General features: G+C 48.2%; 1 protein-coding gene across 1 annotated transcript; it reads right to left on the bottom strand.

The window, feature by feature from the left end:
* Positions 1–538: 538 nt before the first annotated feature.
* Positions 539–9,864, bottom strand: LOC105286481 (netrin receptor UNC5C). The gene is made up of 13 exons (XM_011351459.3): positions 9,165–9,864; positions 7,870–8,084; positions 7,334–7,547; positions 4,889–5,224; positions 4,217–4,384; positions 3,753–3,917; positions 3,409–3,444; positions 3,071–3,341; positions 2,803–2,951; positions 1,819–2,561; positions 1,263–1,654; positions 967–1,068; positions 539–883 (listed from the first exon to the last, which is right to left on the bottom strand). The coding sequence occupies exons 1-13, from the start codon at positions 9,223–9,225 to the stop codon at positions 712–714; spliced, it is 3,024 nt and encodes a 1,007-aa protein (XP_011349761.1). The 5' UTR covers positions 9,226–9,864; the 3' UTR covers positions 539–711.
* Between the last annotated feature and the right edge of the window lie 5,622 nt (positions 9,865–15,486).

The following is a 15,486-nucleotide window of genomic DNA, read 5'->3' on the forward strand; positions in this document are numbered from 1 at the left end:
CGTTAAGATGTGTCTCATTAGGCGGAATTCGCACCAATCATTAAACGCAATTGATTGGAAGTAAGCAGTAAAAATAAATTATTAATATTGATGATAATAATCATTATTAAAAATAATATGAATTAAATGAATTAAGTGAAAAAATTTTCCATAATGAAAAATTACTATAAAAAGAGTAAATTATATTCTTACTATCAAATAATTGATGTAAAAAGGATCTACTAAATTTATAAATATGTAACAATATGACAAATCAGCGTTACACAATGCGTTTTGTTAATATGATACATATCTCTTTAGAGTATACATTAAAATCGCATTAAATAAATTTCTTAAAAATTATATTAGATTTAATGATATTTAATGATTTAATTATCTCTGAAACGACTGCAAAATAAAAATTTGATTCTAGTTGCTAGTTCCTTTAGTTTAAATGTTAGTTACATGTTATATGTGTTAGTTTAATAGCTCTTAATTTAATAAAATGGAGACAGAAGAAAGGAGATATGAGAAAACACATGCTGCAGTTCTGCAGATATTTGTTGTAAACGACTTTTATGTACAAATATGATTTGACAATATTTATACAACATATTTCTACGTCCAGTTTGTTAGTACCATGTAATAACTACTCTATTTACAAAACTTTTGTTTCTCGTGTTACAAATTTAGGTTTCGTTTGCTATGGCAGTGTAAGTTTCTCGAGATCTTTTAGATCCATGGCCCCAGGCGACTCTCGAGTACGTTGGCCGCGTCGACGCGACCCATCAGTCTTAAATGATTCAGTAAATCAGCTAGAGCCGTGGCCTCGCGGTGTCTGGCTTCCCATAAGTCCAAAATATGCTCCGTTGGACTCGCTTTTGTCGCAAAATAGTCGACATATCTGTTAAAATATCGCGGTGGTTCAAATTTATTTCGCAAATCCGCAAAGGACGATACGTTGTAAAGGATTAGCTTGAAACTTACCGATCCACTTGCAACCTCTGCGCCAACATCCGCCAATCATTGCCACGCACGCTTGGCGGATCCAGACATTGGCACAGCTGCTTTCTCAACGTTTTTGAAAATCTGTAGTAGTTAAACATTTATCGTAACTTTATTATAATCGCAAATTATCAACGAAGATAAACAACCAAACATATTAAAATATTTTTCATCTTTTGAACAATTAATGCAATATGTTGCAAAAGAACGAATAATTTAATGAACGAATTGTATGTTTCTGTTCTTCAGAAACGCAATTTAGCGCAAAAAACGAGTACCTGAAGGGTCTCGGTATGACGGATTCTGTGGATCTCGTTGAACTTTTTCCCCGTAGAACAACAGAAGATTCCGCCTTATTACCGCTTCTCTTTCCACTCATGTTATTTCGTTTTACGAGATCGAGATCGATTCTCAGAAGCAAGCTCTGATCCTCGAAACCACGTTGACAAGCACGAAGCTCGAAGCCAAGCCTGAGGTCAGCAACGACTTTCTCTATCCTGAAGGAGCGCCGGATACTGATTTTCGAGGATCCCCAAATGCGCCGATAAGGTACTTCCTGTCGCTCGGCGAAGCCACTCTCTCTATCCTCGAGATCGACTCGAAGCGACGTGCCACTGGCACGAAATCCGAGAGTACCGTGATCGATATGGCTGCTACCTAAACGACGTTCCTGCAAAAGTATTATGCGCGACTCACGAAAATGACACAATAAATATGAACAACTAGTTGCTGATGCAAACTATAATTGCATCCTGCCAATGTACTTGCCACGTACTTGCGATATCGAAATTTACATCTAAATATCCACATCTAATGGACTCATTTCAGACTCACTTGCTCGCTTACGAGCTTGAACGACGCCTTGGTGTCCTCGAGCACGTGACACCTGATGTGATCGCGTTCGCGGGAGATGAAGACCGCCACACAGAGACGCTTCACAGCCAGACCAGGTGCAACCGCCGAATTTTCACCTGCCACGGCATAAACGTTAGGCGTCTCCGTAACAAGAAACACACCAGCATGATCGAGCTGTGCGAACGGCTGACCAGGCAGATTCGTCGGATCACCGCCGAGCATGAGCACCTTGCGCCAGGTCGTCGCACCAGACGGGGAAGTGCTCGAGCTCGCGGACGAGCTGGCCGAGTTGTTCGAGCGGGTCTCCAGATCGATCTCCGCGCACCACAGGCTCAGCTCCCAGTTTCCGGCCCTGAGCTCGGCGCAGTGTTCGAACTGGAGGATCACCGGTTTCACGAGGTCGATGCCCGCCGGGCCGCAAGCCACCACGGCGGACAGCAGCGTGAGCCCGGGCGGAAGATTCGGTCTGAAATAGTTCTCCCCGAGAACGGCGAGGTGTAGACCGTGTCGGCGTCCACGCGGAATCGCACCCTCCGGCACAGACATCGAGACGCCCACCTCAGGAACGACTAGGAGGGCGCCTTGCTCGTCGATTATGGCTCTCACGATGAAGCCACTACCGTCGTCCGTCGCGGATCGCTCATTCTCGTCCGGTCTCTCGTCGTCGTCCTGCTCGTCGTCGTCCTCGTTGGTGCTTTCTGGATTTGCTTGGTAGGTTGAGCCTGAGGTTACATTAATACATTTCGCCACGGAGTGACGAGCATTGATCCGCGCGCGAGCGCGGAGTACTTAATTCGATTTATATCAGGTATTTCAAGGTACTACATCAAGTTTGATTTCGAGCCGGAGAGAGCCGAGGTATTCTTTCTCAAATTTATACGGCGGAAGGATCGAGATTTTTATCGAGACTGATTAGGGAGTAAGGAGCTCTGTCGCGTTCTCGAATTTATGGGAATTTCTTACGAGAGGACCGTCCCTCCTCATTATCCGACATGCCGCGTCCTCGCTGCGAGTTCTTGCAAGAAGACCTGGTTACGGAGGAGCTCGGCGATGGCCTCGTTGTCGACGGTAATGACAATTGCGGAACGTCGTAATGATGCTCGGAACAGGATCTGCACAATCGCGCGCGCGCGGCGCATCGTAAAGTCAGATGTAGATGTAACCGGTGATGCTGCGATTCGTATCGTGCACCGTACTCTCGTTATTTCGCGATCGATACGTAGATATATACCTGGGTAATCTGCCGGCGTTGGATTCGTCGATCACATGTTCGAGACGCCGGTCGCTAGCCGGAACGGAACGCTCGTTCTTCGAAACGACCGACTTTGCGAGATCACCCGGACGCCGGAAGTCTAGCCTCGCGACGCCGTACAAAGCATCCATTCTTTCCTTCCGACGCATTAGGCGAACGAAGAAAATTGTTGTTACAGCCAGTATTATCGCGGCTAAGCTTAAAGTCACCCACAATGCGAGAATATTCCTGTGGTCGACTGCTCTGGTTGCTACGTAAGGAAAAACATTTGTCTCTTTAAACGAAAGCACTTTAAAGTAACTCGATCGTTTCTTTACCTTCCTTGAATACTCTTGGCCCATCTTGTCCAAGCGCTGCGTGCGACAAGGAGGAAAATGTTTCAATCTGATCCAAATGGCGAAGGTTGTGTATAACAAATCTCGCGTCAATATTTTTTTTGTTTTAGCAAACATTACGGAATCCAGAGGAATGAGTCATTTTCGAAGTTCACCCATCGACATCGTCTTACCGACGAATCATCGCGCATGCAGAGTCATCAAATTTTACGAATAGTGATCGAACGGAGAACCAAAGGACCGCCCGTTCCGAATAAATCGCCAGGCATCGAGCGCGAGTCACGGAGAACAATAAGAAACAGAAACTCGGGACGGTTGGAACTCACCATTACATCGATCCGTGGTGCAGGATTCGACGATGACGTCCTTGCCTTGACAGGGACGACCGCCATTGCTCGGCGGGGGATCATTGCAGGATCTCCTCCTCACTCTCGTGCAATCAGGACCGCATGCGGACCACGAGGACCAAGTTGACCATCTGCCATCAATCGCTGCGTGCAACGAGACGAAGTTGAAAACCCCGATTAAACTACGATTATCTGATTTGCGAGGTACGCGCAGTCGAAAGAATAGATACATCTGTACCGCTGTATCTTGATCAGGACGCGCGTTTAAAACGCTTGGGACATTTTTAGCACGTTTCAATGGATTTTAGGGGTGCAGAGGGAGACGGGTAAGGGTTAGTGTTGTAATGAGTGTTTGTTATTGTAATTCTTATTCTATTAAGACTCGCTACGTTGCACTATATTATTTTCAGTGTCGCGTGCTTGAGTCTTTGTAGTCCACCTACCGGGGCAGGAAGGATTGCATTCCACCCTTTGTGTGGCTGGGCCTGGGCACGTTTGGCCGCCGTTGATTGGAACGGGATTTGTACATGTTCTTGTCCTCTTTTGTACGCCCCTACCACAGCGTACGCTGCACTCGGACCATCCGGACCAGGACGACCACCCGCCGTTCACTGAGAATGGATCGGCAAGATAGAGGAAGAAAAAAGAACGCTATGCCGACGGCGAAATTAAAACGGGAACAAATAACACCTTGTTACACCCCGCGGCTCGAACGGGCCGAGACGTGGGCGACTTGCTCATCGAACGCAACGCCAATTAAAAATAAGAAAATCAGAGTTTAATCACCACAAAATCTGCAAGCGCATCAGATCTTTGAATTCAGCTCATGACAAAAGACTATGAATGTGTGAGATGAATAGGATGCAGATGTTCACCGAACAAAAATTATCATTTTTGTAATACATGTGCATGACACGACAACAATACCTAACACAAGCAAGAAGATTTTGGCACTGTAAAACGCGATGCAAATAATTAGTATGAAAACATAACACTATAAATAAAACATCAGGAAAAATTCAATTTTGTACAATTTTGTCCACCCGCTTCCGCAATTATCGCGTATTTTTTAACTGCATCTCACGATTCGTGTAGCGGAAGGGTAAATTGCTCACCGTAAACCGTGAGTACCGCCGGTTCGCTGACCCTCCTGGCGGCGAGATTTTCGGCGACGCAGGAATAGTTGCCCTGATGCCTCAATTCAGCCTCCCCGAGGAGCAGATGTCCGTCGGCGGACTGCACGAAGCCGTCTGCGGAGGACACGTCGTTGGGATTTGCGTCGGAGGACGCGGAAGCGGCGCCGGCGACGGCTGTCTCAAGGGGTGAGCCGTTCCTCAGCCAAGAAACCTTCGGCGGTGGTATGCCCATGGGCGGGGAGCATCGCAGTTCCGCGTTACGGCCGTTCTCCACAGACAGCGAGTACGGCGGCGACAGGAAGTGCTTCTTCAGATCTACATCGGCGCGATCGGCACCGGCAGGCAGTTTTTAATATTCGCTCGTGAACACGAACGAACGTCAAGGGACGGACAGGAAGGGAAAACGGAGAAAGGGCGCGCGGCACTCAGCGATATTACAGCGCGTGCACAAACGCGCGCTCGCGCGAGGGGATTGCTTTCACGGACTTCACCCCCGCATCTCTTCGCCGGGAAGGCGGAAAGGGATTTGCGGCGCGAGAACCGCGGAATGCATAACGGCGGTCATTCGTTCAGCGCGGCTATCCGTCGCGGCATTATTTGCCGCGCCACGTCCGCGCTCAAAAAGCGGGGCTTTCATATCGCTCGTGAAGAGTATAAGCACCGGCCGAAGCCACCGGCCGAGGGGAAGCATGGTGCCTCTACACGGGCGGTTACGTGCTTTAGAAACTGGGATTCTATAACGTGGTATGTAGGACCGGGCTGATGGATGATACGTCCAGCATCACAAAGTCCGCGTTATGGACCATCTACGGATACATCGAGCTGCACGTATTTCAGTTTACGATGCCTTCATGGCACCGAGAGTTTTTCGCGATATGACGTAATCCGAATATAATTTCGACCTTATGTCATTTAATTTCGTCCGTATGCTTTAAGACGTATCTAACGTTTTCTATCGATGCAGACTCGACTGCGAAAAGTCTCTCGAGCACAACTCAGTGCGAGAATCAGTTCTATTTGACGTTCTTAATAGGATAAATAGATTGTAGGTAGAAGACGAATAATGAGTATTTTAGACATCACAGCTCTATGCAATTATGACCGTTCAACTTTCCGTTATTCCGTTATTTTCGTCGTTGTCATCATCGACTTTAACTGATCGCAAGCATAAAATATTCAAGTATTAAAGAAGATTATAATCCAAGAAGCGTCAGTGTCCATTAAATCAATTGTCGACTTCGTTTAGTGAAAAATAAGACAAGACCATATCTCTCGAAACGTGCAATCGTCGGATTCCACGATAAATCACGGCACGTCAATTCGATCGACATCGCGCATTCCATTTCGAAAGCACGTCTGCTTTCTGTTTGCATGCAAATACTGATTTAATTTTGCATCCTGTTTGCGACGCGTGTTTGCGCGGTGTGGCGCGACTCGCAAATGTCTAAATGAAAATTGCTCTTGCGCTGCGCCTTTCACGAGACGTCCGGTCCCGGCGCAGTCGCGCCGTTATTGGAATCCCATGCACGAAATACCGAAATATACTTTTCGATCATGGCTTATCGTCCCATGTGTACGTGACTTTATTTTAGCTTTAATAACTCACGAGTGTTCTGCAATGAATAACAGAGGACCGCCCCTCGTTTTTTTTCTCTGGAAAAACGCAACGCTATTTCAGGGCTTACGCGTCTGTCGTTCCGTTTGCGATAGAATATCGATTAGATTTTGTACTCGATTTGCGCGTCACAGGACACTTGATGAAAACCGAATCACACTCGCTCTGTCCCTTCAATTTGTTCCATCTTCCAACTCGCATTTACCGCGGGGTGGTACGAGGGGGTGGACTTTGCGTCGAGTACTTTCAAAAGCTTTAAACGAGTTACGGGAAAATCACGTTAACGAAGTTGCTAAATAACGACACAATAAAGTATAACCGCGAAATTTCTCATCGCGTACGTCTGATAAAATAATTTATCATTTAAACGTGAGACTTTTTTCTGACGTTCCGACTTTCCCACGCACAAGCGCAATTACGCGGAGAAGAAATGTTAACAAATATAATTATACATATTATCGGGGCACGATACGAATGCAACGCGATGCAATTATTAACTATCATAATGACGTGTATTTTACAATCTGCATTAGCAAGTAAATTGCAATTGAATGGTCGTGGAGATAGCTGTTACCACAAAGGTTTCCCCTCGTATGAACGCGAGCAAGAGAGTGACGTAATCTTCCGAGTTAAAGCACCTCACGTATCGCGGAAATGAGCCGACGGTCATTACCGTAACGAGAGAGAAAAATCCTTTCGGCGCGTCGGTAAACCGAACGTTCAAAGAGAATCGGGGGAGGACAGCGGATATAGGATAGCAAGGCGAGAATAGAAAGAGAGAAAGAGGGAATGGAGAGCTCTCTACTTACAGGCGACCTCAACCGTAGCGGGCTGCCCTCGAATTTGACCTGGTCCCGACCATGCCACGCACTCGCACTTGAATCTCTCCCTTCCGAAGTACTCCTCGACCTCGTTCCTTGTCACGTTCAACTCGACCTCGACGACCCTCGTTCCGGTGCGGGGGTCGACGAAATCCTGCTGCTGCGAGCGTTCGGCCCGGTCACCGTTGCAACGAAAATACACCTGCGGAAAAGAGCGGCGGAGCGTGCAGGTTCACATACCGTGAAAGAAACAGCTTGCTTCGTTAAATTACGGCTAAGTGGGTAATAAGAACGGAGAAGAGAAAGAGAGAGCTGTGCACGAAGCACGAGCCGAGAAGAGGATGGAGACAAAGGCATTGTGTGAAGAGCCCTAACGAGGGTTGCGAGTGGAGAAAATGATAACTTCGTATATTCATGTACAACGTGATACAGATTACACGAAAGTATGTCACGCAGAAACGCATGTTTGTATAAAATGTTAAGTGAAGACAGAAATTGGCGGTTATCACAAGCGTAATGCGTACCTGAAGAGCGTGTGCGGCGCGACAGTGCAACGTCGCCGGTTTCCCCTTCACGACGAACGTATCGACGGGCTCCGCCAGGAAAATCGGCAGGGAACCACCAGCGATGAGATCGGTATCGCTGGTTATAGTCGCGGTCTCGTAGTCACCGTAATCGTAATCTTCGACTGGATAACTCTCCTCGTCATCCTCGTCGGCGTCGTCCGTCTCCTTCGTATCTGATGAGCATACGCAGCACACGCTTACGCTTTTGCAAATAAAAAGGCAAGAAGGGAATCGGTAATTCTAGCCCGGTTCGTTCCGCTAATCCGATGGAGCCGTCACTATAATCCCCATACGAACCCATACGTCCCTAAATTTTTCATATCGGATCGATTGAATTGCAATCGTCGCCGCGGGCTCGCTCTTGGTCCATCCAACGGATTAAGCCGCATCACCGCGATAAAAAGAAGCGCCGATGGAAACGCGTTATCGGATTACTAATGGCGCATTACCGGATCCAATAACCATCACGAACTACCTCCGATCCTGCTACTCTCATCATCTTTTCCCTGAAAGCGCATCGCTGCTCGAAGACGTTCGAAGCGTGTGCGCGCGCTCTTGTTTTCGCGATACCACGTCGTGGTATATTTAGACGTAGAGTTATACGCACGATAGAAACGGTAAGACGGACTTAACGATGCGGGGTGGATTTTACGCCGTGTATCAGCCGGCGGGGCACGCTCACGCACAGATCTCGCGGACTTTACGCCTCGTGTTCGCCGTCTCGCTCCTAAGTCCCGCGGGAACTTTATTACACCCCGAGCAACCGCGCCTCTCTTGTCCGACCCGCCGCAGTATAGTAAGCGTCGGCGAACGATGATTACCCCCGCTGTCACGCTCATGAGAAAACATGTCACGATCCGCAACGAGGGGCTTTCGCGAGGAACGTGAGGCGTAAATTTGCGCCGCGTTCGGACGGCTGTGCATGCGCCGCCGGCCGGAAGCGTGCGAAATGAATTTTCGGTCGCTCCGGAAAGCGCCGGCCAATTTCCGCGTTGCAATAATAGCTCCGTTAATATTTAGCTATTTTTTTGCCGGACGGATTTTTTCAATGCGCTTAGTCAGCGATGCATACGTGCACGATTAATACTGCTGACATCTCATTTTAAGTAGCAAACACGTGAAATGCATCATCTGGTTAAAAGGGCTGTTACAGATAGGTCGGATTGATAGTTCGAAGATACGTAATAAGAATCTCTTTGAGAGAACATGATTTTTTGTTGCTTCGGCGTATCGTTTTACGCCTCGTTACTTACTTTCGAGCGTACTGGCAAGGCGAAGAAGCATCAAGAGAAGTATACTGATCCTCAACTCCATCGTTGCCTCACATCTCACTGAAACCGGCGCTTTATTCGATGCCACTTGAGGAAACCGAGCATAACAAACTTCGTACTCTACCGACGTCGTGCTTGTTATTCCTCGTAAACAATTGTGGCCTCATAATCGGCGATCATGGTCACAACGAGAACCAGCAGAAAATTTCGTTCGCTATTTCGCGCGACTTTAGTGAACATTGCCGGTGCACGATCGTGCGTGATCACCGGTGGATCGTGTATCCAGATGGATCAAACTCATCTCTGATCAAACAGCAGAAGCAACCCCGACTGAATGCTCGCCGTGCACGGGATTTGTACGGCGAAACAAACGATCGAGCATCATGTCTCCAGACTCGCTTCTAACTTGTCGATTTGCAAAGAGGAATCCGCCTCGCCGAGAAACGCCATAATTAGTAGCGGCTCATGTCGGAGACTGTATGACGAATCCGAACGAGGGTGCTCGCACTTGCATGGTTGCACTCGCGTTCGAGCGTGCGAGAGACGTAGGGGACACGTGACCGACCCCTCGCACACGGTGGCGCACGAAACGGGGGTGGCTACGAGAAAATCGCCAAGGGAGGGTGGCTACGCTCGATGCTCGCGGGTCGGCACGCGGTGGACGACTGAACTTGCCGACGTGCGCGCACCTCTATATATATACATATATATACGTCTCACTTCGATACCGACGCTCTTCTTCATCCCCTTGTCGTCGGGGGTGCTGCTGGCTGCTGCTGCTGCCAGTGGTGGCGGTATCTGCGGCGTCGCCGGCAACGGCGGCGATGGTGGTGGTGATGGTGGAGGTGGTAGTGGTGTGGTAGTGGCAGCTCATGACGCTTTAGACTGCGCTTTCTTCTGCGAACGTCCTCCTTCCGCGTTCACCGATGATCGACAGCTCGCTTTCAATGTGCATCCCTCTAGCACCCGCTTCAACGGAAATCGTTTAACCCTTGATTTTCTCGCTCGTTGAATTTAACTTGTTTTTTTTTCAAAGTATACTTGCACAATTTTATTAAATGTGCACAATTTTAGTTTTTAGTTTTTGAAAGCACAAGAAGGGGATGCAATTATTCTCTTTGAGTGAGTGGCCGCGAAGAGGTATTTATTTCTATTCATCCCTGCCGATACTTCAACCCTTCACCGCATCGGAACATCCACGACATAATCAACGACGATCGCGAGTTGGGAACGAAAGCATGTCGAGGGTCATTTGTTCTTCAGTAAAGCTGCCGTTTTTTTTTTATGATCGGGACATACATCCGGATAAAGCCAAGCCCCTGCTTGGTCCGTGAGGTGCGCATTGTCGCTCGAAATGTCGATACGTCTCCGTTTCTTGATGACTCAATATTCATCCAGCCGTTCATTCATGGCGCGTCGTAAAGCCAACGCCGTTAGCCTGGAGGTCATTGTTATCGCATCTCGTCTACCGTCGTGCTTTACTAAGGATCGAATGAAAATCGCTCGAGCATCCGCTTCGAGCGTCGGGGGGAGGAAATTCTGAAGAAGCATCCTCGCGGGAACATATGGGATTTCCTACGGTCGATCACTGCCGATCCGCTCGAACGTGAAATCGGATCCAACCGCGAGAACGAGTTTAGACGCGTCGTCGCGACGCCGGCGACGGCAACGGCGGCAGCGCGACCCTTCAACCTCACGACTCCGTAAGAGGGTGGGTGTAACGGTAAACGAGCTTCCGAATCGCTTGGTTACACATCCAGGAAACCGATACCACGTCGCTACTTGCCGTAAATAGATCGCAAAGCGAGTAGAGTGTCCCTGTACCGCCGTCGTGCTCTGTCGCGAGAGAAATCTCGGATGAAAGTCGTTACGTGCGATCCCCTCGCCTAGTAACTTTTGTGCGCGACGTAACGGCGCGTTTGAAGAGCAGAATGACATCCTCCGCAAGCAGAACGTGACAGATGTGCCGTGAATTAAGCTCTCATATTTTGCGAATTTGTCGCGCCATCAGGGTGGAATAGAGACGTCAAATCTGCAAATATTTTCCCAGCGACCTATCGCGTCACCGGGAATCCGATCGGCACACCTTGGCAAACGTTAAAGCGTCCATCCAAGCGCTCTGTTTATCCTAGGTATCTCAGGGCATCCGATTAGATAGGAAGATCCCCGCGGCGGTAATTAATGGCGGAAAGGATGAATGTGTACACAAAGTATGCGCATTTCATGCCCTGGTCGAGTTCGGCATGCATCGCGATAACGTTTAAGGCACACCATACCGGGCATTAAGGTAGCCGCGGCATCGCGTAGATCCTTAATCCGGATGTGCACCGTCGGCGCGGCCCGCCCATTATGCATTATACCCACATGTATATCGGTTCGCCGCGACGTCGAAGCTTGACTTACGTCGATGGCCCTCACTCGCAGATGGTTATCTCTCGCCTTTACGAGAGAGCCGATCCCTGCGAGCGTGGCGCGCTTAAGCGATTTAGCGTAAACACACGTAGCAATTTGTCCCGGGCTTTATGTCGCCCTCGGGAAAAAGGAACCCACGCGCTCGTTCCGTACCGTTCGGATCCAGAGCGGAGAGAGAGAGAAAGAGAGACAGAGGGAGAGACATACCCGAAAAAAAGAGAAACGAGAAAACCCGTACGACGAGAACGACGAGCGACACGAGAAGAAAGGAGTAAAATGTGGAGCGATGGAACAATGCACGCGGCTCGTTGTCTCGTGCCCGCGGGTATCGCGCGTTAAAATAACGGACGAGAGCGCAGGCCTCTCGTCGACGGTGTCCCGTTGACGTCTTACTCCAAGCGCAAGTCTTTTCTTCGGCGACGATCAGTTGCGATCGCTAATTTCCTCCGTGCAACGCTACGGCGACGCGAGAAAGCGCCTTCGCGTTAAAATCTCCGTCCGCTTGAAAGCGTAAATGAAGAAATAAAGTACGTGGCTTTATCATCGAGTTGTGGGGCAGGTCTTCACAGACATTACGTCGTATCGACTGCGGGGTATAGCCGTGGGTATAAATTACCACATACTTGTTTCGCGTATAGCACGCTGTATATCACGCCGCATCTAGATAAGCCGCGCCGCGAATTATTAACGCGCGTGGCGGCCGCTGACTCGGGATGCTCGTTTATCCGCTTATTTTTCAAATAAGCGGTTATTTGAAAAATCGAAAGGCGTTGCCTTATCTCGGCATCGTAATCATCTGAGTCATCGCTCGAACAAACTCTGTGGAAATCGCGGTATTATGTTTCCTCAAATTTTTGCGCAGGCGAAAGGGAGAGTCCTCATATACGTATAAATATATTTACAATGATTTACACCTGTAGAATAATAAAAAAACTTGTGCAATTAGGGTAAATTTATCTGTGACGTGTCGTCGACTTGATCGATTATCGACATTAATTGGCCGAGTGCCATAGGGATGCGAGTGCGCAACGAGAACAGGAACGACCCCACATCGCACATTGTTATCCATCTTTATCTCCGTATCATGACACAGGCTATCTGCAGCGCGTTGGCGTCAGGCGACATTTAGTGGAAATCACAATTCGCATAACGAGATAATCGGCGGGCGTAATTAAAAACAATGTCGCGTCACGTATGATTATGCGCGGCTTGCAAACCGGCGACAATGAATATTGCCCGATTGCAAACAGACACCGCGCGTAATTGGCTTCCGCGCTGCGGCCGTTAAACGCCGGACGATAAACACGCTTAACGCGTTTCGCCAAATATGTCGTGCGATGATCAATGCGATTGACAGAATGCGCGCGGATAACGCGGCTACGCGCGTCCGGCGATTTAATCATTAAATCGGCGACGAGACGATGACGATGGCAGCGGCGGGCAGCGTGTAATCCGCGGCATTTGTTCGCAAATGAACCACACGCGCCGGCAAGGCGTGAAACAACGTTCCGGTCCACGATGACGTTTGCGAAGTCACGCGTGCCGCACAGATGGAAGGTGACGGTGGTGATTTTAGCGATGCGGCTAAAACGCAAATCGTGTGCTCGCGTTCGCCGGCCGCTTTCGGGCGCGTCGAATGCCGGTGGCACGCTGCGTCGCGCAGATCGATTGTTATTTAATTCTGTCGTGCGACGTGAGTAAAATCGCAAAGGGTGTTCTTCTACCACCGGTCCGTGGCCTTTTCCGATTTAATGGCATTGATTGAGCTCGCCGTTAAACCCGGACAATCCCAGCGAAAGTGGAGTCACGGGTGGGGCGATGCAGTGCATGCTCCATTGCGATTTATTATATTTCGGCAGTAAAGACATGTTATCGGATAAATTGTTTGCTGGATGATTCTTACTAACGGAATTCTTATAATAATTATTGCCAGCTCTATGTGCAAGAGGCTTTTACTTTAGAAAATGCTGGATTTTCTTGGATTATATATCTGGCGAGATACAAAGGCACGCGTACCTCAAGACATTCTTTATAGCTCCACCGATGCGATGTACGTAGGTATAACGTTGCTCCGTCTACAATGTATTACGTCATTTCGAGCGGATGACCATCCCCTACGTCTGTCTCTCGCGTCCATACAATTCAATAGAACGTCGTCGATACGTATACACGTATCGAGCGTGCACGGGGTTGAGGAAACGCGGGTGGAACGTACTATCTCTCATCGATTGCATCCCTCCCAAAGGGTTGTCCGTAGAATCTACCTCACTCGCGCATGGAGCGCCTTAATATTTCAGCACGCTCGCAGCTGTTGTCTTCGCAAACTCGAGAAAACTGCCCTCGCGCGCTCTCTTACATATCGTCGACGAAAGTGGCCGCACGGCTGTGACGAGAGACGGAGGATAAGGAACTCGGTTCACGTATCGCGGTGATGTCACCCGTTTTGGAAATGCACAGCAATTGTTATTAATTCAACGGGCGCTAAGAGGACCCACGGGCCGACCGCGGAACACGCCGGAATACCCATTAGCCATCGGTTATTCATGTCGAAAGTTCGCCGCACGTGAAACAGCGTGCCGCAGCTGTCCCGGCAAAACGCGGACCTTGCCATGTCAAAACGCGTGATCAGACAACGATAGCCGGCAGGAAAATTGCCAAGCACTCCCGATGAGAAGGCCAATTCCAGTCGGATCGCTTAAACGAGATCACGCAATTACTGCAATGTTAATCGAGAGTTTACTTGAGTAATAAAAAATGTTGGATATTAATCGAGCATTAATAATCAAAATCGAGTATTAATAACAAACAATATTACGATCTCGTTATCTTTGTTTTCCATTTTGTCATTTCAGTTTTATAGCCGTGTTTCTTCTTTTTTATGTGGACAGAATGATTATTGGTCGAAGCGGAATTATAGGGAGATTTTCTTGTCTTCTTTGTCTTTCTTGCCTCTCGTGTCTAACGTTCGCCGATGCATAAAGAAAAGAATGGTCTTCCAAAATAGAAATATGCGTTACTCAGCTTTCAGCACTTGCGGTTACACGCGGCTGGCGAATTTTCCCGGAAGGTAAGACCGAACAAAGAACGAGTCCGATCTAGAGATACGGTGACGTTAGTTATAATGCATGAGCGGCGGGGTAATAGAATACTCCGGTATGCAAAGCGGCGACCAATGCTCCAGGAAAGTAAGTTGCTTTAACCCCTTCGAGAGAATTTTACTTCCGTACCACATGCCGGCACAGGGCATCTGTGTCTAAGTTTAGAGTTACATATCGCGCAGTAATCGTCATTAAACTTTTACGTCATTACAGTTTCCTGACCTGCGACAAGAAAGAAACTCAGATGACATGGATATACTGTAATTCGCAAAAAGAACTTCCGGCAATTTAGCGGAACTAGCTTAACGCGTTCCGACAAATTGTCCAGCTCTTTCTTTAAAATACTTTTTTGCTTCTTTCTTTTTTTTTTAATTAATTTCTCATCGGGTACATAGACTTTCTTGAATAATGCCACGCTCTCCTTTAATTTTCTTAATTGTGTAATAACGTTGTTTCAACGTTAGGACTGTGACAATGCAACGTTCGCATCGTCGTAAAAATGAAAGTCCCCTTTTCACCCAGCGTACAATGGTCTTATTCGCGAAACGCCCATCACGCCAGAAGAAACAAAGACCGCGCTTTGAGACCAAACTTTCATCATCCTCAAGGGCATGCTTTGCAATTTGCAGCAACTTGTCGCACGACGGAAACTCCCTTAAGCTGAACTTTTCTCTATAATACTTGGTGAAAAAGAGCAGCTCTAGCTTCGTAGTGCAGTCTACTCACCACCAGCCTTACGAGAATGCAACAAAGCTCCCAATTCCCGAAAGCACTTCGCGGGACACGCTGCTCCT

This window comes from Ooceraea biroi, chromosome 5 (assembly GCF_003672135.1).
Source record: "Ooceraea biroi isolate clonal line C1 chromosome 5, Obir_v5.4, whole genome shotgun sequence".
Classification (NCBI taxonomy): domain Eukaryota; kingdom Metazoa; phylum Arthropoda; class Insecta; order Hymenoptera; family Formicidae; genus Ooceraea; species Ooceraea biroi.

Coding starts and splice junctions, on each gene's coding strand:
- LOC105286481 (XM_011351459.3), bottom strand. CDS start 9,225: ATGGAGTTGAGGATCAGTATACTTCTCTTGATGCTTCTTCGCCTTGCC. Junction 5,225..7,333: donor CGCTACGGTTGAGGTCGCCT/GTAAGTAGAGAG, acceptor GCGCCGATGTAG/ATCTGAAGAAGCACTTCCTG. Junction 2,952..3,070: donor AACGCCGGCAGATTACCCAG/GTATATATCTAC, acceptor GCGATTGTGCAG/ATCCTGTTCCGAGCATCATT.